Below are 25,603 nucleotides of genomic sequence, written 5' to 3'. Positions count from 1 at the left end.
TTCTTTAAATATAAAAAACGTACTTACAGTCTGTGAGTCCGAACATTGTAGTCTACTCTCCCAAGATCAGGAAACAGTCCTCCATACAAATGTGTTCCACACATCTGAATATTTGGGTTGAACTGTTCTGGAACAGTGTTGTAAATACAACTTAACCACTGATTTCTAGTTGTGTCCTCTTTTGAGAGAACAAACAAAGTAGTTTCGCTTTCACAACGAAACACACAGCGTCTTCACAACATGGCGGCGGCGGTGGTGTAAGATCCCACTTACACTATTGAGTCACACATGAAACAATCACATTCCATTGAGACAAACTGAGGAGCCCCTATGCAGTCAGCTGCGGTCGTAAAACTCATGCAGGGTCAGTGAAGTGTTGAAGCAGTTCCTGTACTATCTAGCTTATCGTATCAAGAGACTCAAATAAAAACAGTGCTTAAACCCTAACTCAAACTAGGATACAAAGTATCTTTGTTTTACGGGCTTTCAAGGACCAGATGCATGATACCCATGACCATTTAACACATAAATTGCTAAATCCGATAAACAGAAAGCGACAGATTAAGAGCTCCTTGTCCAGCAGAAGAATGGCAGACACACACAACTCGTGACATGGGCATGACCTCAGGACACCTCCCCTTTCCCCCCTTTGCATTCCAAAAAAGGGACGCGAAACTTACAACAGGTCAACCAGATTCACAAATAATATGTTGTATGTCTTATATATATGCTTGACGTGTTTCATGTAATCGGTACAACTTACGGTACAACTAATCAGTTTATTACCCTTTTTAGGAAATAAGGTTATTAAAATGTGTGTAATATGTGAAGTTTAATCTTGAACGAATGGGCACGACAAATGCAGAATGTTGAAATTAAGTAAACTTTAATAGTATGTACAATACTGGCATTTAAGAAACTTTATACAAGTATTAACAAAACTTTTATAGATGGTGTCCGCATGTGATAAAAGTGAAGCTTCGTGTTAAGGTATGCACGCCCCGCCTTGCATCAAGTCGATTGGAAGAGCGCGCTTTGGGACGGACTTGTGCCACAGGTCAAAACCCCACTGCAACACAGATTCAATTGCTTTTCGCTGTTTACTCTCTCGAGTGAAGGCTTTTCGACGCTTGCTCTCCCGAACGCAGGCTCTTTGCCACTTGCTCTCCAGCACAAGGCCTTGTCGCCGTGTGGAGAGCACTCTAACTTGTGCTCACAAGCTGAACCATCAGGCGATCAACCATCTAAGAACTCAAACACTTCAGTTGAAGCTTCGTAACTCTGCAGAAAGCAAAGTCTTGCTAAAGCAGACTCTCTCTCAGAAGAACCAGAGGCTCTTCCGTAACCCGGCAACCAACCAATCCAACGAGGGATCTCCTAAAATGATGTCATCCAAACGTCATTCCGGCGCCAAATCAACAGCCAATCAGCAACGGAATAACTTTAAAGTCAAAACCTTTGCCAAAGATCACGTTACCTCTCTAAGAGCTTACAGATTATCAAAGAACGTATTACCCCGTGGCCAGGGAAAATACATATAGTCAAATTGGTAATATACACTGACATTAACGTCTCGCTGGTCGAGTAGCTGATAGAGTGTAAACTATCAAACTTGAAATCAGTTTTAATCAGGTGGACCTCGAATTTTCAGATCCGAGTCCTTTCAAAACCTGAGCTAGAAATAAAATGAATGATTAATTCCCTTAACAAGAATTAATAAGTTAAATTCCTTACAGCGGCAACAATATTACAGCGAGAATAAAAGTCACGCCTTCTTTTTTTGCGTGAACATTTGGGTGGTGTTATGCAAATCTTCCCACACAGTGACGTAGACATGTAGGGGCGTGTTTAAACAAGCCGTTTTAGGAGGATGTGGATGAGTCTTTTATAAAGAATATCTCTTTGGGTTTGAGACTTTAGTCTTTGCAACTTTAGGGATCTTATCTATTCACAAACAGCTTGTAACACTCCAAAGAGAAAGGAAAATTTGAAATAGCATCATATGACCCCTTTAATGCCAAAGACAAAAAGACCCACAGACAGTGTGTGAATTATCCACCTTAATTTTTTAATTCAGAAGTAAGGTGTTTCCCATAAATGTTCCAAGACATCATCAGCCAATAAAAATAAATAAGAAGAATAACACAGTGCAGGGAACAGTAAATCTGTTGAGGTTTGTCTTGTGCAATGCAAATTATAATTTGACATCACTATCACATTTAGCTAAATGTCATTTAAATAACTAAAGGATCATTCCGTGTCAAATCAACCATATTTGTGGCCCTGGACCACAAAAGCAGTCTTAAGTCGCTGGGGTATATTTGTAGCAATAGCCAAAAATACATTGTATGGGTCAAAATTATCGATTTTTCTTTTATGCCAAAAATCATTAGGGTATTAAGTAAAGATCATGTTCCATGAAGATATTTTGTAAATGTCCTACCATAAATATATTAAAACTTAATTTTTGATTAGTAATATGCATTGCTAAGAACTTCATTTGGACAACTTTAAAGGTGATTTTCTCAATATTTAGATTTTTTTGCACCTTCAGATTCCAGATTTTCAAATTATTGTATCTCAGCCAAATATTGTACCATACATCAATGGAAAGCTTATTTATTCAGCTTTCAGATTATGTACAAATCGCAGTTTTGAAAAATTTACACTTATGACTGGTTTTGTGGTGCAGGGTCACATTTCAGAAACTTACTCAGCTAAAATGTTGTATTCTGTTAATATTTTTTCAGAAGAAAGACAATCATAAATAGTGAGGAAGGGCAAAATATTTTGTCCATTGAAAATGGGTAGAATTCAACAATTTGCAAATTGAGCCTAGATCACCATATCACTGGGATTGAACCATACAGGGTCTTAAAATGATTCTGCAAAAGGAAACATGTGTTAAGAACCCAAATCTAAAAGGATACTGATATATCTTGAGTTACAGCATGCACACTTTGCAAAAAGAGTAATTTTGGCACTCAGACAGGTATGTTTTATGCAAGTGTTTTGATAGTGGGAAACAAGATAGTTACAACCTCTGTTTAAAAATAAAGTATTAATTGTTATGTTTCCCCTTCTGTAATTTCCAACTCTAAGGTGAAAATAGTCATTTTGACCGCCCTCTACAAAACAGAGGATTACTCAGTAATCAGTACTTGGAGAAAAAATAAATAAAAATAAGAAAGATCAAAATCATTTTTAGACAAAGACCTTTGGTTGAGTTGACATTGAAGGACCCAAACGTTTTTGTGATATATCTGTAATATGTAAATATACAATAAAATGATACACAATAAAAGTACTTTTCTTGCTATATTCACATTTTTAAACTGGTGGCCATGGAAAGTGCTCCAGTAGCATACTATTACTTGTAAATCTCTCATTATGCTGTTATGATCAAATCTTGGATTCAATCAACTTTTATTTCCTTCAATTAGAACAGGTCTTGTTTTCGTTTTGGAACTTATTAATTGTAGGCCTCATTTATCTGAACTCATATGCACCTGTTTTCAAATGAAAACGATTTTGGCAATGTTCACTCAAAAACTGAGATGCGCAAGCTCAGATCAGAGAAGCCTATGATCAATCAATTCCAAAAAGAAAATCAAAACCTGTGTTAATCACAAGAAAACAAGCTTTGAAATTAGATTGAACAAAATAAGTTGTTGTGAGCAGTAGGTTTTTGTCCAATGTGATAACATTTACAGGAAAAAGAAAATCCTCTGAGGGTCAGAATGAGGGCTAGGTATGTCTCTTCCTTCAATTCAAGTCTTTTTTTTCATATGAGGTGAAATTCAGGCCACTTGAAAGTAATATCACACCTCTTCTCAGCAAGCCACACAATTAATCACCATGTCCATTTATGTATCACTCATGTCTATAACACAAATCCCTAACCGGCCAATATTAACAGTGATAGATTCAGTACAAAACTGTGTTGTAGGCATTTTCCCTGAACACCCTTAGTAATAACAGTTTTTCCAAGGCTACCAAACTTTTCTAAACTATTGTAATGGGCAAAAAATAAGCTACTGAAGACAAATAACAGTAACCAAAACTACAATGTGCAGCAACATTTTTACAGTCTTTTGTGGTGTAGGAAATCTGCATTCTCTGTTGTAAACCTTAGTCTGCTTAATTGTTCTACTAACCACAATTGTCTCATGAAATCTTTAAAAAAAAAAGGAAAAAGTGCAGTATTGCTGATTTCTTCTTTTCAGAACATCTCGTTTCTGGGGTCTAGTTTACCACCAGAGGCCATAAAAACACCTTAACAGAGCAATAAATCTATCCAGGCCAGGTACAAGGACAAATCTGAGGATCTCACAAAAGCCCTTTGTCGTACACAAAATTGAAAGCCTTTATATGGAGGGCGTCTTGTTTAATACAATTATGAGACACATTTTCACACTAATGATCGTAGCTCTCAAATTATTCTAGAGACAAATGTTTTCCAGTAACCAAAACAGCCCTTATCAGCATTTTTCAATCTGATCAAACCCATTAATGTGAGTGTTTTGCATGCTATTGACTGCATCAGTAAGTCTGTAGGTCTATTAGGTTACGCTAGGTGAAATATATTTGTAGTAAGTTAATATTCCCCTCTCTAATGTGTTTTGGTAAGTCTAATGTTCACTAATGTGCTGAGTTGGTGTTTTTCTACTTTAAAGAGAGGCATTAAATTGATTAGAAATATATTGTGTCGCCACGACATCAATTAGTGGTTATTTATTTGAGGAGACAAGGATATTTATGGTAGCTGCTGTTTAGATTTATGGTGGAGTCCAAAGTAGATGTCGTTCTGAACAACACCAAAAAGAAGATATGTTAATAACGGATGTGCAATAAATTATATACAAATATTCAATCCTGTAAAAATGTCATGTAAATCCTGAATGGTTCTCAATGTCTTCAACAACAAACCGCTCCGTTGTTACATAAAGCTAGACACAATTGTGCACAAATTGCATGTGAATGTCACAATACTTGTACATTGTACATTTAGACTCTGAAGAAGTTAAAGAAGAAATTAACTAAACCACAAATTTCCAAGGACATACCAAAAATAAATAAATATAAAAAAAACAGTAGTCAACACAGGATCAATGCAAATGTGGTGATATCACAAGAATATATGTATTATGGATTTAGATATGGTTTTGTTCATTTAGACCATCACAAATACACCAACAATAAACCAACAACTGTACTCAGCTGGATTACTGTGTGTGATACAGAGAGTTACCAAGCAAGCAAGCCAAGAAATCCCACAGTTTGTTAACTAATCAACTAATTGGGAAATTAATGTAATAAAATGCAATATTTGTTATACAAATTTATATTTATCAGTATTCATGTCCACGAAATTGTAGCATACTTGCAAGTTACATTGGTGGGTTACTCACTTTACAGTGCAGTGCATAAAGTGTTGGGGAGAAAAACACTCAAGTCAATCTGCTGGTAGTTGTCATGATGAAAGGTGTTTCTTTCTCAAGTGCTACCTTTAGAATTACAGCATGAGTAGGAGAATAAGATAGGCTGCTGACAGGGGGAAATAGGATGTATGGAAAGGCATAGACGAATAGTGAGCAGAGTACAAATATTCACGTTATGCTGGGTACACACTAAAAGATTTTTAAAATCTATAAGATCTTCAAGATGTGAAAAACCACAAACATGAGGACAAAAAATCCTAGATTTAACCGTTTTGCTCCTATAGTGTGTGTGGTGTCCTCGGGGTTCCTTCCCACACATCAGGATTTCTGATGTGTCTTATTTACGATTTGCGCCTCCGACGTTCTTCCGAGCAGATTCAGTCACTCTTAACACACCTCACACCACAGGAAAATCTGATAAAATAATCTTCAGAACCACCAAGATAATCGGGACATTATAATGTCGGAAGGGGAGAAATCGGCCCGATTATTTTATGGTGTGTACCCAGCATTAAAGTGGAATTTTCCTGATGAGATTCGGTGGGTGGTAGATAGGCCAATGGTTCAATTAATCCCCTTAAAACTGCAACCCTGGCAGGACTCGAACCTGCAATCTTCTGATCCAAAGTCAGATGCCTTAGCCATTAGGCCACGAGGCCGGTGTTGCCTAACCTATCGCTAAGATTCAGTCACTCTTAACACACCTCACACCACAGGAAAATCTGATAAAATAATCTTCAGAACCACCAAGATAATCGGGACATTATAATGTCGGAAGGGGAGAAATCGGCCCGATTATTTTATGGTGTGTACCCAGCATTAAAGTGGAATTTTCCTGATGAGATTCGGTGGGTGGTAGATAGGCCAATGGTTCAATTAATCCCCTTAAAACTGCAACCCTGGCAGGACTCGAACCTGCAATCTTCTGATCCAAAGTCAGATGCCTTAGCCATTAGGCCACGAGTCCGGTGTTGCCTAACCTATCGAATCAACGAATCGTTAGCAATCGAGTCAAATCTTTTTAAACCGGGATGAACGATTCGTCCAGAAATCGATTAGGGATGAGCTTCCCAAAAGCGTCATTACCCATCTATGATCGCAGTAACTTGCGACAGCTGCTTTTGAGAAAAGCACCCTAGAGCAGGTTTTAAAGGGGTCATATGATGCTTTTTTAAAGATCATTATTTTGTGTATTTGGTATAACAGAATATGTTGACATGCTTTAATGTTCAAAAAACACATTATTTTTCAAATACTGTACATTATTGTAGGTCCTCTATGCCCTGCCTCTCTCAAACCCTTCGTTTTCTATAAAGTCCCTCCTTCCGACAAGCGCAGTCTGCTCTGATTGGCCAGCTGACCCAGTGCATTGTGATCGCGAGCTTCATCTTTCAAAATAAATGTAAAAAGAGTTTGCTTTGAGACCGATCATTTATTTATTACCATGAATGTGGCCCAGAAGAATCTGAAGGATAATTAAATGTGCACTGCAAAATATAGATTACTATAGGATGCTGATTCTTGGATGTTGATTCTGCTTATTAAAAAGACAGATTGAATGATTTTATATAGCTAGACCTTGAATGCAAAATAAAGCAGCTGCCATTCTAATGTATCAATCAATAATCCAAATAAAGCCATGAAGATTCATTAAACAGCATTAAAATGTTACATCTGGATTCATAGTATGATCATGTTCAAATTCTCCAGTAGGGAAAAATACATCAGCATTGACATTCAGAAATGACAAGTTTCACTTATGGGAATATAACATTTGCATAATTTCCCCTGGCTGTAGAGTTGCCTCTATCATCTTTAATGGACAGAGGGTGATGCCAAGCTGCCACTCATCCAGACCTTTGGGATGGTTGATGCTGGGTCAGTTTGCTAACTATGGATCGTTTGCAGAATCTTTGAAAAGTGAAAGACTTGGTTAGTTTTAAATCCATTAGGTTATCTGTTTGCTGAAATAATAACACTCATCCACATTAGCTATATATTCAGAATTATTCCCTTGAATAAAAGTATCACATTATGAAACTTTATCAGTTATCTGCTCAGGAAGCAACTGGATTGGTATATTTTCTGAAGAAAATTTGAATGGTGCTTGCTTCCTTATGCAAAATGTTAGAGTTTCTGGGAGTTATACTCTTACTGCCAAAGTAGTAACTAAGTTGTTACTATAGTGTTCTAGCTGGTTTCTCTGGTGATGCAAGGTGTTTCTTACAGACTCAAAACAAATGTGTGAATACGATGTTTTGAGCGTGTAAGTTCATGCACTTCCTAAGTTCAGCTATCTTGCTGTTACGTTTACATTCACATTTATATTTAGCACACACTTTTATCCAAAGCAACTTACGTTGCATTCAAAGTATACAGTTTATCAGTTCATGCATTCCCTGGGAACGTGCTGTTACTAGTACATTGCTTGCCCTACTGTTTGAACTACAGGAACACTATTTCTTAACTTTGCCTGATAGGATAGACTGCCTTGGAAAACATTGAGGTGTCGGAGCATGAATGCATTGGTTTTTCTAATGCAATGTGTATGTTCAGTGTATGTTCTGGAGTAAGCTGAAACTACAAAGCAGGACAAGTGAACAAAGTGCATGGCATTATCATTTGTTGTTTAACAAATATTGCTAAGTTAAAAAAAAGCAGATATAACTATAAGATGTAGTTATATCAACTGCAAAAAAAATGTAAAGTAATAGTTCACCAATAAATTACAAATTGTTGCAAATACTCACCCCTCAGGCTATAGACGACTTTTTGTCTTCATCTGAACAGATTTGGAGAAATTAAGCATTTCATCATTCGCTCACCAATGGATGCTCTGTAGTGAATGGGTGCCGTCAGAATGAGAGTCCAAACAGCTGATAAAAACATCACAATAATCCACAAGTTGTCCACATGACACATGTTTTTATCAGCTGTTCATCACGCCTAATTGTGTGTAGAAAAACAATTCTTAATATAAATTAAATATTTTATAGTAAATTATCAAAATATTTGTTATATTTGTTTTGGCTTAAGTGTCACAGAAGGTGCATTATTTAATTTTGTAAACAAGTTGTACTACACTTCTCACACGGTATAAATGAGTCTTGAAATGAAAATAAATAGCTGCCTTTATATTGTAAATAGGGGTCACTCACAAAAGTATATTCAATTCTGGGATTCATTGGTATCAAAAACTTTTAAAACCCTTGTCCAAAACCCGTTGGCTCTGGGATAAGCATATAATATTTTTTTTGCTGAAGTTTTATAGACCAATAGAGTCTTTGCTTGTTCAATTAAATTGGCTTTTCTGGATTAAAAAAGAAAGCAAATGGAAACAGTGTTAGGTTAACTGGGGTTAAATTTATTCTTTGGGAATAAAAGAATCTTCATTCCGTACAGCCAAAGATTTTGCATTGTGCTCTCTTTTTATAAATGGATGATTGATTCCAAGCTTTGTTTTTTAGGGGCAGTCATTCACTTTAATTTGAAATGGGATTTGGTGTCTAACAAAAAACAAACAGGAGAGGAAAAAGTGCAGAGGAAATATCAATTCTAACATCGTCAAAGGATGTTTAATCCTCTCAGACATGACAAAGCACCGTGACAGAGATGTGAGACGTGAACGAGGACAAAACATGCTGATCAGCTAATTGTTGTACATCCTCTCAATAACCTCACCTGATCTCATACAGCTGAGCTCAGCGCTTGAGGTCTTTAAAGGGAGGGAAGGTTCGTACTCGCACCCATTTATTGCTTTCCCGGCTCCATTTAGATGTCTCTGAAGACCTCTGAGCCCCCATTTTAACCTTCAATTATAAATTAAGCTGTTGAGGTAAAACGTGTTTATGGGCTAAATGTGGCCAATTTAATTTGAAATGGGATTTGGGTCGAAATGTCTTAGCAGCAAACATGCATAATGTTCTTTATTCTCACCGTTATTAGGTTAGACACTAACGTCTTGAGGTGCAGAGAGCACTGTACGTATACCTGAACTAATAAAACTAGAACAATATGCCAATATCTGGATTAATGGCAGACTTGAGATACAGTGCTTATAAAATACTTTTTCATGTTTAGTGGCTTTACAGCAATGAATCACACTGGACTTCTTTAGGCTTTTTTGACACTCATCAACAGAAAAAGTCTATAAAGGCATTTCAAATAATACTGAGTATAAAATCCAAACTAATTCATTTCATAAGTATTCATTAAATGACACGTAAATAAATCTAATTAATAGTTAAAATTACTTGTGTGCAGTCAGAGAGTTTCAGCTGATTGTATAAAAGCAACTCTATCTGGGAGCTCCAACTTCTGGTGAGTCAATATTGTGGCAGAACTTACATCAAGTCCAAAAAAAACCCCTCCAAGCAATTCAGCGGAAAAGTAATTGAAAAGTACAAGTCAGGGAACAGCTACAAGAAGACTTCAAGAAGTCATTGAATATCCCTTGGAGTATAGTTAAATCAATAATTAAGAAATGGAAAGAGCATGGCAGTGCTGTAAATCTACCTAGAGCTGGCTGTCCTCAAAAAACAGAGTGACCGTGGAGGACACTAGTGACTAGTGAGGGAGGTCACCAAGACCAGCTGGAAGAGATGTTTCTGTCATCTGAAGAGACCAAAATAAAGCTTTTTATCCATCAAACTAAACACACGTCAGCCAAATACAACATGTCTTTTGTGAAGCATGGTGATGGCATGATGTTGGGATGCTTCTCTAGAGCAAGACCTTGAAGGCATGTGAGGGTATGAAAAGTGCAAAATACAAGAAAACCACAAGACTCCTATGACTTAAGACGATATTTGTTTTGCTGAAAGAAGCATGCCATTTTGAAAGAAGAATGGAGAAACACTGCCGTTGCCAGTGAAACCAAATGCAAGTCTGAAATGGCTGTCATCCACTTGATGGGGGTGAATACTTATGGAAATGATTGTTTAATGTTCATTAAATGTACATTTTCACTGACACGAAAGAATATTCCTAGTCTAGAGCTAAATAGATGTTGTTAATGTTCATGTACTGGTGTAGCAAAATCAGTCAATCCAATTTATGGACGGACTTGAAAAGTGCAGAAAGAAACATGCAGTTTGCAGTTTTGAAAGACGAATGGAGAAGCATTGCAGTCACCAGTGACCCACAAACTGCTGCTACTTAATTGGGGTGAATGCAAAGCAGAATTAAATATGAAAAGTACTTTTTTATAAGGAGTGTACCGCTTCAGCGTACAAAGAAAAGCTCTTCCATGGACACTTAATCTCACAAAAACGGTCAAGAAATATCTAATATTTATTGTCATATTTTACCCCCCAAACAAAACAAGAAATAATTTTTGGATAAAGAAAGTAAAGCCTATTTTTAGGACCATTGAGGTTTTTCAAAGAAGTCCTATATCACTTAGCCTTACAAAAACTGGCCTTTCTTAAGTTTGTGTTCTTTAAAAAAAAGTATCCCACTGCAAAGCCCACAGCTGTACTATTTATGAAGAATTTTGAAACTAATTTCTCCTCCAAATCCCAAAACGCTGGCAGAAATGACTGTCTACAATCTACATAATCAAGGTGCCTAAATAATTCATAGTATTACTAATCCTAATTTCCACCAGCACAGCACAAAAGTCAATGACTATTTGACAACTGAGCAAGAGAGAGAGACATAAAAGTGCATAAGAGAAACCCCAAGTACAAGGCATTTAAATTTGACAAGACAAAAATATACTTGCCAAAAGCATAATTGGATATCCTTTGTGTTTCAATGAAGGGGGTTAAAGTTCCCCTTGGATGGTCTGTCCTCCATTCTTTGTCCATCTACTGCCCTCAAGTGGTGGTTTTTAAAGGACAACATACATACACTGATAAAGAAGTGACAGTGAAGTAGAGGAATAACAAACAATATAACTACCACCCTGCTGGGAAAATTATTTCATGCTACATTTTACAAAATACTTAAAAAAAAAAAAAAGATGAGATTGATGAAATATTTAATTTTTCTTATAGAACACAATTGAAGAAGATACTTTGCATGTTTGTGAAAGTTAAGTCCGCCTCATGCGAGCTGGGTGCACACTCATTGGACAGCGACCGTCCGATAACAAAATTGTATAAAGACGGTATCCTGGACAAAGAAAGATTCAGATGTTCTGCAGTTATCTCTGCTTTGTTGTCTTCTTGCAATAAAGTCGAATTTTGACTTCTGGAACTCTGCCTCCTGAGCATTATTTTGCAAGACAAAGACTTTTCTCCACTTGTTGATCACATGCTATGAAGTCAAAACCCGACCTTTTTAATATTGCATTAATCGTCATATAGGTTTCCAGTTACAAGCAGGATAAATATACAAATACATGACAGATGACAATAGAGTGTATCTATACGACAACCTGAACATCATTTATATTGCCATCATATGATGGAATAGGGTCCAAACTCATGGAATCATAGTCCAAAAATATGAAAAGCATAAACTCGCGGTCTGTTTTCCAACATATTCATGTCTTCCCATATTACAGAGCCATAATGAAGCGTCTGACTTGTTTTAGGTACTCTGGCTTCAGGAAGTCCTGGAGTTCATCCTTTTTTACCCAGGCAAATGAATTCTTCTCCAGAGGTAAGTGCTTATGGCTGGATAGCACCGCTTTGAAAAAGAACACCTTGGCTCCAACACTGCCCTCTTTCTGAATGTCCTTTGGGTATTTATATTTGTAAAATCCACAGGGTGCATTGCCAAGGAAAGTGGCCTTTAGATCAGCACCTACAGAGGACAAATTAAACAGAAGCTTAATAATTTAACCAGCAGCCCATTCGATTTGGCACTGAATTTTTCTTTAACCAGAAAATGTAATCATGTTTCATTTACATTTTTCTTGCCCTGCTTGTGATTCAGTGTTAAAACTGTAATCCTTAATTGTCAGCTTATTAAAAATGTTTGATTATCAGCTCCTTCTTAAAAGCTGACATAAACTCTCCAGTTAAAACTGACCAACCTGAATCTGTCTAAATGACTAGTACAATATAAGCATCAGGATCAGACAGAGCTTTATTGCCAAGTATGTTTGCACACAAAAGGATTTTATTTTGGTGACAATAAGCTTCCAATACACAGAGACAACAACACAGATAATAAAAAATTAAGATATGTGAATAAAATACACATGTATAAATAAACAAAATAGACAAATTTGTATGTACCTGGAAGACTTGCAAGAGCACGTTCGGCCGTCTGTCGAAGTGTCTCTCCCGTCTGCCACTGTATCTGAGGCAGGAGCCAAAGCTTTTGACTGCCAACATCCTTCTTCACCAGCAAGATCAGGCTTTCTGCTAAACAACGCTCTGAAGAACTCACGCCTTTCTCGTCAACACCTGTAATTTGTGTACATTCAACATGTTTTATAACTCTGAAATGTCTTAAAAAACACGGCTTGCATCAAAACAATGATTTAATCAGATTTTTTTTAAAGACACTATCCCTGCCGATATAATGCTTACCTTGTGACCTCGGAGCTGGTTGATATTGCTTCAGTTTTTGTTCCCAAATATCTTCCAGATCTTGGGCTGTGAAAATTTCTTTGTCTCTATAATCCTCCTCCTCTTCATCTGAATCCTCTTCTTGTTTTCGGGTCATCCGTGCAGCGTCCTCAAGGAGCCTCAGGTCATGGTCCGAAAGCAGACTTCTCTCTAACTCCATCTGAAACAGTAAGTTATGCTGGTTATAGGTGGCTCATGGCGAGCAGATTAATGGATGGACAGCATTATAAGGATAGGCTTGAAGGGCAGAGCACAATATTAAGATACAGATGCATCTCAATAAATTAGAATGTCATGGAAAAGTTCATTTATTTCAGTAATTCAACTCAAATTGTGAAACTCGTGTATTAAATCAATTCAATGCACACAGACTGAAGTAGTTTAAGTCTTTGGTTCTTTTAATTGTGATGATTTTGGCTCACATTTAACAAATACCCACCAACTCTCAACAAATTAGAATACTTTATAAGACCAATAAAAAAAATATTTTTTAGTGAATTGTTGGCCTTCTGGAAAGTATGTTCATTTACTGTACATGTACTCAATACATGGTAAGGGATCCTTTTGCTTTCTTTGGCAATGAATGTTTGTGGCTTACCCTCCTTGTGAAGGGTGTCAATGATTGTCTTCTGGATAACTGTCAGATCAGCAGTCTTCCCCATGATTGTGTAGCCTAGTGAACCAAACTGAGAGACCATTTTGAAGGCTCAGGAAACCTATACAGGTGTTTTGAGTTGATTAGCTGATTGGCATGTCACCATATTCTAATTTGTTGAGATTAGAATATGGTCCACAAAACCAATCTTAAGTAGCATGGTGTCATATGATGTCAAAAATACATCATATGGGTCAAAATGATTGATATTTCTTTTATGCCAAAAATCATTAGGATAATGATATCATGTTCCATGAAGATATTTGGTAAATTTCCTACTGTAAATATATCAAAACTTAATTTTTGATTAGTAATATGCATTGCTAAGGACTTCATTTGGACAGCTTTAAAGGCGATTTTCTCAATATTTTATTGATTTATTTATTTTCTGCACCCTCAGTCGACTCGGCCAAATATCGGCCTATCCAAACAAATCATACATCAATAGAAAGCTTATTTATTCAGAAAAATGTCGAAAAATTAACCCCTATGACAGGTTTTGTGGTCCATGGTCACATTATATATTTCATGTCAAATATTGATTCTTTCATACCTGGTGCATTAGCTTCATGAACTCCTCCTCAATAGGGCTCCTATCTTGAGAGACCACAGGCAGCCGCTGCAGACAAACGGCTCCATGCAGCGCCCACGGAGACGCGACACCCGCAGTTTTGACATTTTGCGCAGACCACTGTTGCCTAGTGGACGAAACATTTCGCACGCCTTTGTTTAATGTAGTTGTAGTTATTATTCTCCATAATGGTCTATAAACTCTAGTGAAGGGCGCCGCCATCTTGACCGTCAGCACGTGTTCCCGTAGTGCTTTGCGGAGTTTGTCAAATAGACGCGACTATTTCGAAAATAGGGGGAACCAGTTTAAGTGAAAAAAGGTTTGGTGGTATTTGCAAAGGTCATTTAATGAAAGTAAAGAAACATTATAGTTATATTTTATGTTAATACTATATTAAACCTAATAAAATATACTTTACGTCACATTCGATACGCTAGCGTCTAAAATTTAATTAAAAACACCCCTCTGAAATTTAGTATGAGGTTTACATTAAACGCACTGTACGCGACCCTCAGTGTCCGCCAAGCTACCTAAAGTCATGTGTGTGTGTTTGTGAATAAACTGCATGATTTAAACACACACTATGTATCTTAGGTTATATAGACTCATTCGAGGTTCGTGTCAGCAGATTTTTGAGCCCTTGAATTCATCTGGACGGATAATGTAAGTAGCTTATGTGGTTGTTATAGCAGCCCATCTGATAACGTGTTTGATATTTGTGTGACAGACAAATATCCTCCACTGTTAACGTAATGGTTTGTGTTGACGCTGTATTTAAGTCAACACAACAATCATATAACAAAAGTTGACATAATATTAATCTGGTTTTTGATTATGGTTTCATACTACTACTGTTATGCCATTTTTCTGGACATGGTACTGTGGTAATACCATGTTTTTTTGGACATGTACCATACTAATAATATTTTGGGGTTTTTTCTCACCATCTAACATGATTATACTGTGGTGTTCTTTGACGTACCTCCTACGTATTATTATTTTTTACTGTAAGTGAAAAGTTTACAGACACATACTCATTCTATATTAATACTTTTTCCACATTTTACATTAATAGCGAAGTAATCAAATCTATGAAATAACACAAGATAAAAGGTCTTCTATTTGAGCTTCTTCAAACTAAGTCATCACCGTATGTGTCTAGAGACCAGCTTTGCACACTCTGGATGTATTTTGTTACTAAGGGACCTAATTGGTTGTTGTCTCCTGCAGTGGGGGAAATGTTGGGCTTCAGCGTCCGCTGTCAAGCAATGCCATGCGATTACAAGAGGCTGATACCAAACCAGTGGAAACCAAGACGCCATCAGCCCCTGTCAAAAGACTGAAAGAGTATGACAGAAACAGTGACACACACCTGCTTTCAAATATAGTTTTAACCCAGGGTCTCCCAAACCTTTTAGTCAGTTCTTAGGATATAAATTATCACATAAATTAACCCCAGAGATTTTAAATAATAAATGGATTGTAATACATTTTAGGATTCTTTCATGAATAAAAAGTCGAAAGAACAGCATTTATTTAAAACAGACATTTTTGTAACATTATAAATGTCTTTACTGTCAATTTTAATTCAATTTAATGCATCCATGCTCAATAAAAGTATTAATTTCTTTAAAATCCTAAACTTTTGAGTGATAGCGTATCACAGTTTCTGCAAAAAAAATTTAAATATATATATATATGTATATGTATGTGCGACCCTGGACCACTTAACCAGTCATAAGGGTCAAATTTTCAAATTTTTTCTGAATAAATAAGCTTTCCATTGATGTATGGTCTGTTAGGATAGGACAATATTTGGCCGAGATACAACTATTTGAAAATCTGGTATCTGAGGATGCAGAAAAAATCTAAATACTGAGAAAATCGCCTTTAAAGTTGTCCAAATGAAGACCTTAGCAATGCATATTACTAATCAAAAATTAAGGTTTGATCTCACATCTACTTTTAAATCGGTATATATCAGTATATTAATAAATGTCATTATTTAATTATCAGTTGTCGACTTCAACATCAATATATATATATATATATATATATATATATATATATATATATATATATATAACACACAGATTTTTATTAAAATCTATACACTTTTAATATCTATTTTATTAAACTATATACACACACATATATATATATATAGTAGCAAAAACCGTTTTTGACATTGATAGTAATAGTTATCATTTATAATAAAGTATCTGTCTACATAAAGTATTTCTCTAGAGATACTTTGTTATTGTTGTTGCTTATATTCTTTTCCCTATTTAGTCTCTTCCCTCCATTCCCGGGTGAGGAGAGCTCCCTGACCTGGAACAGCAAAAAGTTTGAAGAGCTACCGATAGCACACATAAAAGCCACATATAACAAGTAAGTTGTTTGACAAAAAATAAAATAGTTGTGATTGACAAATTAAAATGGAATTAGTTCAGATATAGTTTGATTATAGTTTTTTTGCTGTGTGCATGCAGCTATACCATACGCTTATTTCATCTCTTAACTATATTTGTCTTTTATCCATCTGTTGCGTTGGTCAAAGTGCTTTTGTTGCATGACAGGATATGTCCATCATGTCTTTTAGTTTCAATGCCCATGAGAAATTAATTTACAGTGTTTTCTTAGTGTATCTAGGGACTACAGATGTTAATAGTATATGCATTATAGGGATGTAACGGTATGAACATTTCTTATCACGATTATAGTGACCAAAATGATCACGGTTATCAGTATTATCACGGTATTGTTCAAATGTGCTGAAAATGTTCAAAAAGTACTGACACACAAATCATTTCACCAAGTTTTACATTTCAAATCAACAAAACAACAAATAAAATGAGTTTTTGTTTGCATAACTAAAACAATAACATTGCCAATGATGTCCGGATTTTAAATGACAACATGACTGACAACAGTTTATCTAATAGCATGTTCAAATATCTCATGTAAATGTTCAAAATTATAATTGATTATTAAATGATTATATGTATTTATCTGCTCCAGAAATAATACTAGATACCTTATTGTTTAAATGTGTAGAATCCACATAAGCTTGTTTTTCATCAACCGGTCAAAATTTACAGCAGGGCATGCAAATTCCCTGATGTGCGTGTATGTTTCCTCAGGTTTGAGATTATCAGCAGTGTCTTATTCAGTGTTTCAGTGTTTATACTGATAATATGCCTGGCCAGGAGAAATAGAAAAATTAAAAATAACATTTCAAATCTTCGGTTTCATGTTTATACGTCTCTTCGGTTACTTCCACGCTATTTGTTTGTAATTTCATCAGCGTGTGTCGTGAAGAGTCTAATGACAACCCTGAGTCACAGCAGGCTGTATAATACACACACATGCATGCAAATTCGGTCCGTTTTTTTATCTACACACCTTTCACTTTTTAAGACTAAAACAAAAGATGGATTCATTGTTATTCTTAATTAAATAGCATAACAACAATAAACAGTAAGATACAATGACAAACTATAGTTTGAATATATATATATATATTCAATAGCTTACAAAACGTTTATTAACAAAAACGAATAAGACGAGGCATGGCACACACCACATGCTGTATTATATACCGACTAATAAATTACAGAACGTTTAGTGTAAACTGAGGAATCAAATAAATAAAAAAGAGAGCCTCCATAGCATACCGTGAGGTAAACAGCAAAGATAACAAGCTTTTCAAAATGAAAACAAAAAGAAAAGTAAAACTAAACTTGCTGTCGGTGACAGAGCTTGCATGTTTTCTTGCGGTTTCGTTATGCTTTCAGTTTCGTTTGCCGTTTGATGATTCTCACATGCAACAGAAATGCAGAGCTTATGAGTTAAACAATGCGGTGGTCACGCCAGTGACCGCACACAAAATTAAGTTGCACCGGCAGAAAAAATTATCGCAAAATGCGCCCATTTGGTCGCACACTGGAGCCCTGTGCAGTACTGTATTTATTTATCCTCAGTTGTTCAAATCGCGGTAATCGAATACGGTTATAGTGATAATTAAAATACGAAACGGTAATACTAACCGTGGGGTATTTTATCACGATTTATCGTCAGACGTCAAGAATCGTTCCATCCCTAATGCATTATAATTATTATTTATACCTAATACTACATGTTTACATATAGCTAACTGTATTTTGTCCTTCATTTCTTGCTCAAGCACACATATCCACGTCACAGATTGTCTGGGCCAGTACATGGTCCGAACCTCGTGTGGATCAGAAGGTTTCAAGAATGTGAAGAAATCCACTCCTATTGCAGCACAGACTGCTGGGATTTCAGCCGCTGCAGTAAGATAGACAAAATATAAATCATATTGATTGTTTACTGAAATAAAATGTGTCAAGGATTGTTTAAGACATTTTGCTTAATAAAAATTAATGAATGCAGACTTATCCTAAAGTTTTGTATAGTTGTCAAAGCATAAGCCATATATGATTTCATTTGAACTGTCTAGTAGAGAGAGATATATCAGACATTTCCATCAAAAATAATTATTAATACATTTAATGGCAGGTGTGCATCTTTTTTGTGTCTGTCATTTAGATGTTGTCCACTTGATGGCAGCACATTTCTTTGTAGTAATTTACCACACCCTGTTTAATTGTTAAAGTACCCTTTTTTAGATTGTGTTTGACTGGTTTTCTGCTTTAAATTTAAAGATATGCTGAAAAATTCTGTCAGAACAGACATAAAATATAATGTTAGAAACAGGGTCGGTCAAAACATAATTGAAATATAGAGAACTTTTTTTTTTTTTGTAAACTATGACGGTCTTCTTTTGTAACGTTATAAAATGTACTTACTGTCATTTTTGATCAATTTAAGCTGAAAAGTATGAATTTCTTTCAAAATAGAAACCTTACTGACCTTAAACTTTTAGTGTATGAGATTTTCTTTCCACCCAGTTAATCATGTGCAAGGTGAAAATCGTAATGGCACACTTCTCAACACTAACTTAGAGGTTCCGTTCACAGCTTGAGGTGCACAGATGTGCAAATGAGTAAAAACAGGTTCAGGGTTGCAAACAAACAAAAGACTTGCTTGAAATTCGTAGCAAAGGTAGTCTTAATACTGTCACCCTTTCTGCCATGTTTGAGGTGTGCTTTTAACTTTTAGGCTTACTATTATGATTTGCAGCCAAAAAAGAATTAAAAATCTATTGTAGGGCCTATGCCATCTCTATTATTGAGGCTTAGAGAAGGACTTTTTTCACTTATATGGTCCATCCACCCAGAAGTCTTATGAGGTCATTCTGGTGCAACTTTACAAAACCAGCGAGGCGTGTGAAAAAAGCAAAAAGGTACTTATAAAAGCAGAGTGTAGAAATCAAAGAATAAAAAAGGAGTTATAGAAAATCAGTCCTTTTTTGTGCCAACGCATTTCTGCACACAGGCCTTCATCAGGACTAAGCAATTACAAATTAAGAAAAAAAACACCTTAATGCAAACAAAGCAAGTTAAAACTTGCAACCAATCAATAAGGAAATTAAAAGAGATGGTTTGATATCCACCAATCAAGACGCATCAGAAAACAAGCCAATAAACTCCATTGTAACCAGTATTTTGTACAGAATTAAATAAAAATTATTCATAATTTATGACACCACCCAAAACATATTTGCAACTGCGTAGGGAGGGACATCATGGTGGTGACGTTTGCACAGCCAGTCACATTTTCTTAGGAAAACATAAAAATCTAGTTGATTGTGTGATTTTAGGCCTCCTGCATTTCATCCAGTTTCTTTTCGTGATACTTTCAGTAGAATGGCAGCAGTGATTTTTTTATTATTCTCTGTATGTGCCTGTATGGTACGGCAACAGTTATGCGTGCTGACTATTCAATCAATACTCTGAAACTGACCGATGAGTTCTGTGACCTGCATGCTCTTACTCTGAGCCGGGTGGGAGGACATTAAGGCTGGGTGAGAATCTAATGAGCCCCTCCAGAGCTGCAGGCAACAGGGGGCTTTTAAGACTTGCATTACTCTTTTACCTACCCTCGGTTTATTCACAGTCAGAACAGAAGCTTCTAGACTAAGTTGCATTTAAGCAGATGGTGGTTGGGCATAAATAAATCAATGCAAAGCCACCAACTGCAGCGCTAACTTATTTGAATCAAATTACTAAATGGGAAAGCCAGGGTAAATACTTGTGCTTAGATTTGGATAGTTAGGTAGAAGCTGGATAGGAATCAGGGATGCACTGATTTTACAGTTCTGGCCAGTAATTATGTTCATGTTGTGGCTGGTAAATGGCAGGTAATATTCTAGACTTTTCTATTTAATTATCTGTATAATTAAATTAAAATCAATCATTTTAAATGCTACCAGTGAATTAAGGCATCATAACATTTTTTTTTTTTTCAAATATACGTGAGTCAGGTTAACCTCAGGTCATCTAGGATATAGATGAGTTAGATTTTTTTTATCAGAACGGATTTAGAGAAATGTAGCATTACATCACTTGCTCACCGATGGATCATCTGCAGTGAATGGGTGCCGTCAGAATGAGAGTCCAAATAGCTGATAAAAACATCATAATAATCCACACCACTCCAGTCCATCAATTATTGTCTTAAGTGAAAAGTTGCGTGTTTGTAAGAAACAAATCCATCACTAAGATGTTTTAACTTTAAACCATTACTTCTGGCCAAAATACCCATCTATAGTCCATAATAATACCAAAAGAAATCTGCAGACATATTTGTTTAGAACTGTTTTAGACTGTTTTGGATTGTAAATGGTGCTTGATCTGTGCATATTTCTCTCCTGGTTCAGACTTGACTTTTTTACAGGAGAAGGCAATATTACATATATAGAGGGCATGTATTGTAGCCGGAAACAACCGTTTAAAATGCCTAAAAAAATCATGGATTTGTTTTTTACAAACATGCATCTTTTCACTTCACAAGATGTTAATTGATGGACTGGAGTGGTGTGGATTACTGTGATGTTTTTATCAACTGTTTGGACACTCATTCTGACGGCACCCATTCACTGCAGAGGATCCACTGGTGATCTGTTCCGAAGGACAAACAAAATCTTGGATGCCTAAATTTTCAACAAATTTAAATTCTTGATTGAATTATTCCTATATATTAAACTTTAAGTGAGCATTAGATGACAGCATAGATCAAAAAAAATTAAAAACCTGTTATATCCTCAGAATATAGTGCAGATATATTGTGCACCCCTACTAAAAATATTACACACATTTTATTTTTGTCCAAATCAGCATCTTTAACAAGTATATAATGTTGAAGAGTATTAGGACTCATTGAATCATTTTGTCATTGGAGTCACACGTCTCTTGTAAAGAGAGTGTATTGTTGTGAACTGTATCTCGTAGCTGACTTGGCCTACATTGATTTTGCTCCCCTGTGTGTAGTCTGCCATTAAAGGGTTAACCATGGGAGGACTAGAGGTTGTTTCCATCACCGACAACACCCCAGTGCCACACAATGGCTGTCGCCCTCGCAAAGCACGAAGGATGTGAGGAGGAAGAAACCCCATGAACCCAGAAGTCTTGTTTGTCTCTCTCTCTCTGTATTATCATCGACCATCCAGTCTGAATATAGAGGTTGAATGCTCAATTATTCAGGTCAATGCTGTTCGAGAGTAATGCTTTTTTTCCTTTTTCACAACAGCAGTGCTATGTATGTTATTTACCTTTTTGATAATTATTAAAGTGTGAAGGTGTCACTCATCATGTCTGTTTTCGTTCTTATTAGTGCATGTACAGCTTTCAGCTACGCATGGCTGCGTAATTTAAAATGCAACCTTGGGATTCAAAATCTAAATTAAACCTAGAAATAAACAATGTGACAATGATCATGCTGTATAACACGGATCATCAGGTTTTGAACTTGTGGAGTTCATGCAGCTTGATCGTTGCTGTTATAAAAGTACAAGGGGAACAAAATAAATAAAATTATTTTTAACTCAACTTTTCACTTATTGTTATTCTGGTTTTGTATTTAAAAAAAAAAGTAGAAGCATTTTCACTTGCGGTGTCAGACTTTAGGATCCAACTACATTTTTCTGATGAATTTAGTTGTAAAAACCGAAACATATGACAGGCTGTTACAGTGGCTGTTTGTTTCAGGAAATTGCACAAAATTATTACCCTGTGCTCTCGAACATATGCATTTTTTTCCCTTTTTAATAAACATTATTGTTCGATATGTTAGCACTTAATCGGAGTTCATTTCCAAGTTGACAGGCACAGGGTGGAATAGCTCCCTATAAATAAATGGACCCTTGTAAGATTATTGCCCTTTCCTACCATTACATCAGGTGCTTCGTTGCTATGACAACGGCAATTAGCAGGAACTCGGGCAGGCGGTTGAATACAAGTCTGTCCCTAGTACCCATAGCAACCAAGGTCAGGCCTGCAACGCACATCTGTTTTTATACTAGCTTTAGTGCGCGCTACTGCTCAAGGACTGAAAAAAAAGACATAAATGACAATAGCAAATTATTCCCAGACATGTTCATGTCCATGTATAAGCTTGCTGGATGTCTGACGATTTGTGCGACCCTGTCAGATTTTGCTACCTCCCATTAAAACAGATGGTAGCATAATTCGATAGCGAAGAGTGCTACCTATCAGATTTTGCTTCCAGCATGACATTAATAAGGTGTGAGGCTTTATTAACATGTACATGTACACCTACCCCAACCCTAAACCTACCCTTACAGTAGGATACATACACTGTTGGTAGCATAATCTGATAGGTAGCATTATTTGTCAGAACACCTGTTTGGTGCTTTGTGCAGGAACTGTTTTTCTGTGGCTCTCCAGCAACAGCTGTCCCTTTCCCAGTCTCCTTTCACACCGAGCATCAGAGCCACCACGAAACACGTCTCACCAGCGACAAAGCGTGACTTCTACCAACGTTTAACCCAGATGGCCGAGCATCTCAGATGTCCTCAGATAGCCTGCCTGTGCATCCGGTGGAGGAGGCTCTGACATGGAACCTGAGTATCCCTGCTGGGATTGATTTTGTGGTCAGTGATTAGAAACCCGAGCCAACAAGGTTGATTGAATATAGAGTTAAATGGTTCGCCTGCAATATGTGTGATTTTTTTATATGAGAAAGCATCCCTGGTCTTTGCCGAAGTGATGTGTTAAAACATTTTTTTTTACATCTCAATCAATTGGGAAGTATTTGTTATGTGTTCCAATTGGATTGTGTTATTTAAAGGATTTAAGTCAAGACACATTTATTTATATAGCACGTTATACAATACAGATTGTTTCAAAGCAGCTTCACTGTAATAAACCGGAAAATAACAGTATTAAAGGGATAGTTCACCCAAAAAAAATGAAAATTCTGTCATCGTTTACTCACCCTCATGTCGTTCCAAACCTGTATGAGTTGCTTTCTTATGTTGAACACAAAAGAAGATATTTTGAAGATTGCTGGTAGTCAAACAGTTGGTGGTTGCCATTGACTTCCATAGTATTTTTTTTCCCTACTTTTCATTTTTGGGTGAACTATCCCTTTAAGGTCCGTTCACACCAAGAACTATAACTAGCCTACAACATGTCCAGCAAAAAAAAAAAAAAAAAGTAATTGTAAATGTTATGAAGGATTAATAACAGAATGTTTTTAACACAATTAACCCCTTCAGCTTAATTTTATCATTATTATATCAAATCTATGACATTATTGGCTTCTCACCATGCCTAAAACGTGTCCACAGAGAAGGGTTCAATCATTCATATGCTATAAAATGGATAAAAAAAATTAATGATGAAAAAGAGCTTGTTTTATCAAATGCAACACTTAATATCTAATATCAAAGGAAGGTTGTTTTTCAAGGAGACATTCGTGTATCATAAGAATTTTTAGATTTGTGTCCACACTTTTTGTCAACACCGTCAGACATTCATTCAATTGTAATAAAATCAGGGAATATCAAGGGTAGCTGTTTTCTGGTAATGTGTTTGACTTCCGGTTCATAAACCACCGTAGGGAAATAACGAGAGGAACAACGATTACAGTGTTGCCAAGTCTACTTTATTGGGCTACTTTAACACTGTTGCCGTTGGTTGTTTTTCATGTCTGCGGGTTGAAGGGACTCCAATAACATGATATTTATCCCCTGGAATTCGAATTTTAGCAGGAGACGCGATTTTTAACTGGGGACCCCTCGAAACGGGATTGGGCTAGTTTTGAGTAGCGATTGGGCGGGTCTTCTTGTGAAAACCTGGCAACCCAGATAACGAAGTGCAGTGAACGTAAAACTGTTTGCACTACAAACCACCGTGTTCATTATTTAGCTAATACATTAAAATAATATGGTAAGACACACCAGTTTGCAATATCAAGAAGCAAAACGAGCTGTTTTGTACAGCTAAAAATATCTGAAGAGGAATGAGACCGGAAGCCAGACACATTAAATTTACAAATGGCCCCGCCCGCTCTTAAGGGAAAAATAAGGTGGATACCACGGACATGCAATACAACCCGCTGCAATAGTGTAGCCCAATTTCGTGGGAAAACCGCGGACTTGGCAACACTGCAGTTCTGTCGTCTGCCGCTTTAAATGCTCCAGAGTCCAGTAAATTCTGATAGGTCAGTGTTTTCATATCTCATCAACTGGAAGAGATTGTTTTGAAAGTGTCATAATCCATTGTGCCATAATCGTTATAGTCATGGTGTGGACTGCACTCTGCTATTCTTTTAGCCTACATGAACAATTTGTAAATCTAAAATATGTATTGTTACCTTTATAGCTATCTTTCTTGATGTGAACAGCCTTTGAAGGGATAGTTCACCCAAAAATGAAAATTCTGTAATTAATTAGGCTTACTCACCCTCATTCCAAACCCCTAAGACCTCTTTGTTCATCTTTTGAATACAAATTAAGATATGTTTTTATGAAATCCGAGAGCTTTCTGAACCTCTACAGACAGCAATGCAACTACCACGTTCAAGGCCCAGAAAGGTAGTAAGGCCATCGATATAATAGTCCATATGACATCAGTGGATCAAGCGTAGTGTTATAAAGCTAAGAGAAGACTCTTTGTGCACAAAGAAAATAAAAGTAATGACTTTATTCAACAATTTATTTTCTTTCGTGTCAGTCTTCGACACACATTCAGGAGAATACCACGATGTATGCGTGCCGTGTGGTGCTGCTGACACAGGGGTCGGCATTCTGACGTGGATCAAGCGTAGTGTTATAAAGCTAAGAGAAGACTCTTTGTGCACAAAGAAAATAAAAGTAATGACTTTATTCAACAATTTCTTTTCTTTCGTGTCAGTCTTCGACACACATTCAGGAGAATACCACGATGTATGCGTGTGGTGCTGCTGACACAGGGGTCGGCATTCTGACATAGAACTCGGATGCGATGTGCTTTGTTTACAA

At 36.4% G+C, this 25,603-nt stretch overlaps 2 protein-coding genes and 2 non-coding genes across 4 annotated transcripts; 1 reads left to right on the top strand and 3 right to left on the bottom strand.

The window, feature by feature from the left end:
* Window positions 1-6,027: 6,027 nt before the first annotated feature.
* Window positions 6,028-6,100, bottom strand: trnaq-uug (transfer RNA glutamine (anticodon UUG)). The gene has a single exon. It is a non-coding gene; the product is annotated as a tRNA-Gln (tRNA).
* Window positions 6,101-6,335: 235 nt separating this feature from the next.
* On the bottom strand, window positions 6,336-6,407 carry trnaq-uug (transfer RNA glutamine (anticodon UUG)). The gene has a single exon. It is a non-coding gene; the product is annotated as a tRNA-Gln (tRNA).
* Window positions 6,408-10,728: 4,321 nt separating this feature from the next.
* mrpl46 (mitochondrial ribosomal protein L46) lies at window positions 10,729-14,458 on the bottom strand. The gene is made up of 4 exons (XM_016292717.1): window positions 14,176-14,458; window positions 12,929-13,127; window positions 12,632-12,802; window positions 10,729-12,194 (listed from the first exon to the last, which is right to left on the bottom strand). Exons 1-4 carry the CDS (start codon window positions 14,413-14,415, stop codon window positions 11,947-11,949), a joined length of 858 nt encoding a protein of 285 aa, XP_016148203.1. The 5' UTR covers window positions 14,416-14,458; the 3' UTR covers window positions 10,729-11,946.
* Window positions 14,459-14,681: 223 nt separating this feature from the next.
* Window positions 14,682-18,780, top strand: LOC107600745 (28S ribosomal protein S11, mitochondrial-like). The gene is made up of 5 exons (XM_016292702.1): window positions 14,682-14,856; window positions 15,424-15,540; window positions 16,486-16,584; window positions 18,380-18,509; window positions 18,766-18,780. The coding sequence occupies exons 1-5, from the start codon at window positions 14,777-14,779 to the stop codon at window positions 18,778-18,780; spliced, it is 441 nt and encodes a 146-aa protein (XP_016148188.1). The 5' UTR covers window positions 14,682-14,776.
* The last annotated feature ends 6,823 nt before the right edge of the window (window positions 18,781-25,603 follow it).

Source organism: Sinocyclocheilus grahami, unplaced genomic scaffold (assembly GCF_001515645.1).
Source record: "Sinocyclocheilus grahami isolate Dianchi unplaced genomic scaffold, SAMN03320097.WGS_v1.1 scaffold290.1, whole genome shotgun sequence".
Classification (NCBI taxonomy): Eukaryota; Metazoa; Chordata; class Actinopteri; order Cypriniformes; family Cyprinidae; genus Sinocyclocheilus; species Sinocyclocheilus grahami.
This window is presented reverse-complemented; position numbering and strand designations above follow the sequence as displayed.

Excerpts from the sequence above, each read along its gene's own strand:
- mrpl46 (XM_016292717.1), bottom strand. The coding sequence starts at position 14,415 with ATGGCGGCGCCCTTCACTAGAGTTTATAGACCATTATGGAGAATAATA. Across the intron at positions 12,803-12,928 it reads ACCAGCTCCGAGGTCACAAG|GTGTTGACGAGAAAGGCGTG; the intron begins GTAAGCATTATA and ends CACAAATTACAG. Across the intron at positions 12,195-12,631 it reads TGCTCTTGCAAGTCTTCCAG|GTGCTGATCTAAAGGCCACT; the intron begins GTACATACAAAT and ends TGTCCTCTGTAG.
- LOC107600745 (XM_016292702.1), top strand. The coding sequence starts at position 14,777 with ATGTATCTTAGGTTATATAGACTCATTCGAGGTTCGTGTCAGCAGATT. Across the intron at positions 14,857-15,423 it reads AATTCATCTGGACGGATAAT|TGGGGGAAATGTTGGGCTTC; the intron begins GTAAGTAGCTTA and ends TGTCTCCTGCAG. Across the intron at positions 16,585-18,379 it reads ATAAAAGCCACATATAACAA|CACACATATCCACGTCACAG; the intron begins GTAAGTTGTTTG and ends TTCTTGCTCAAG.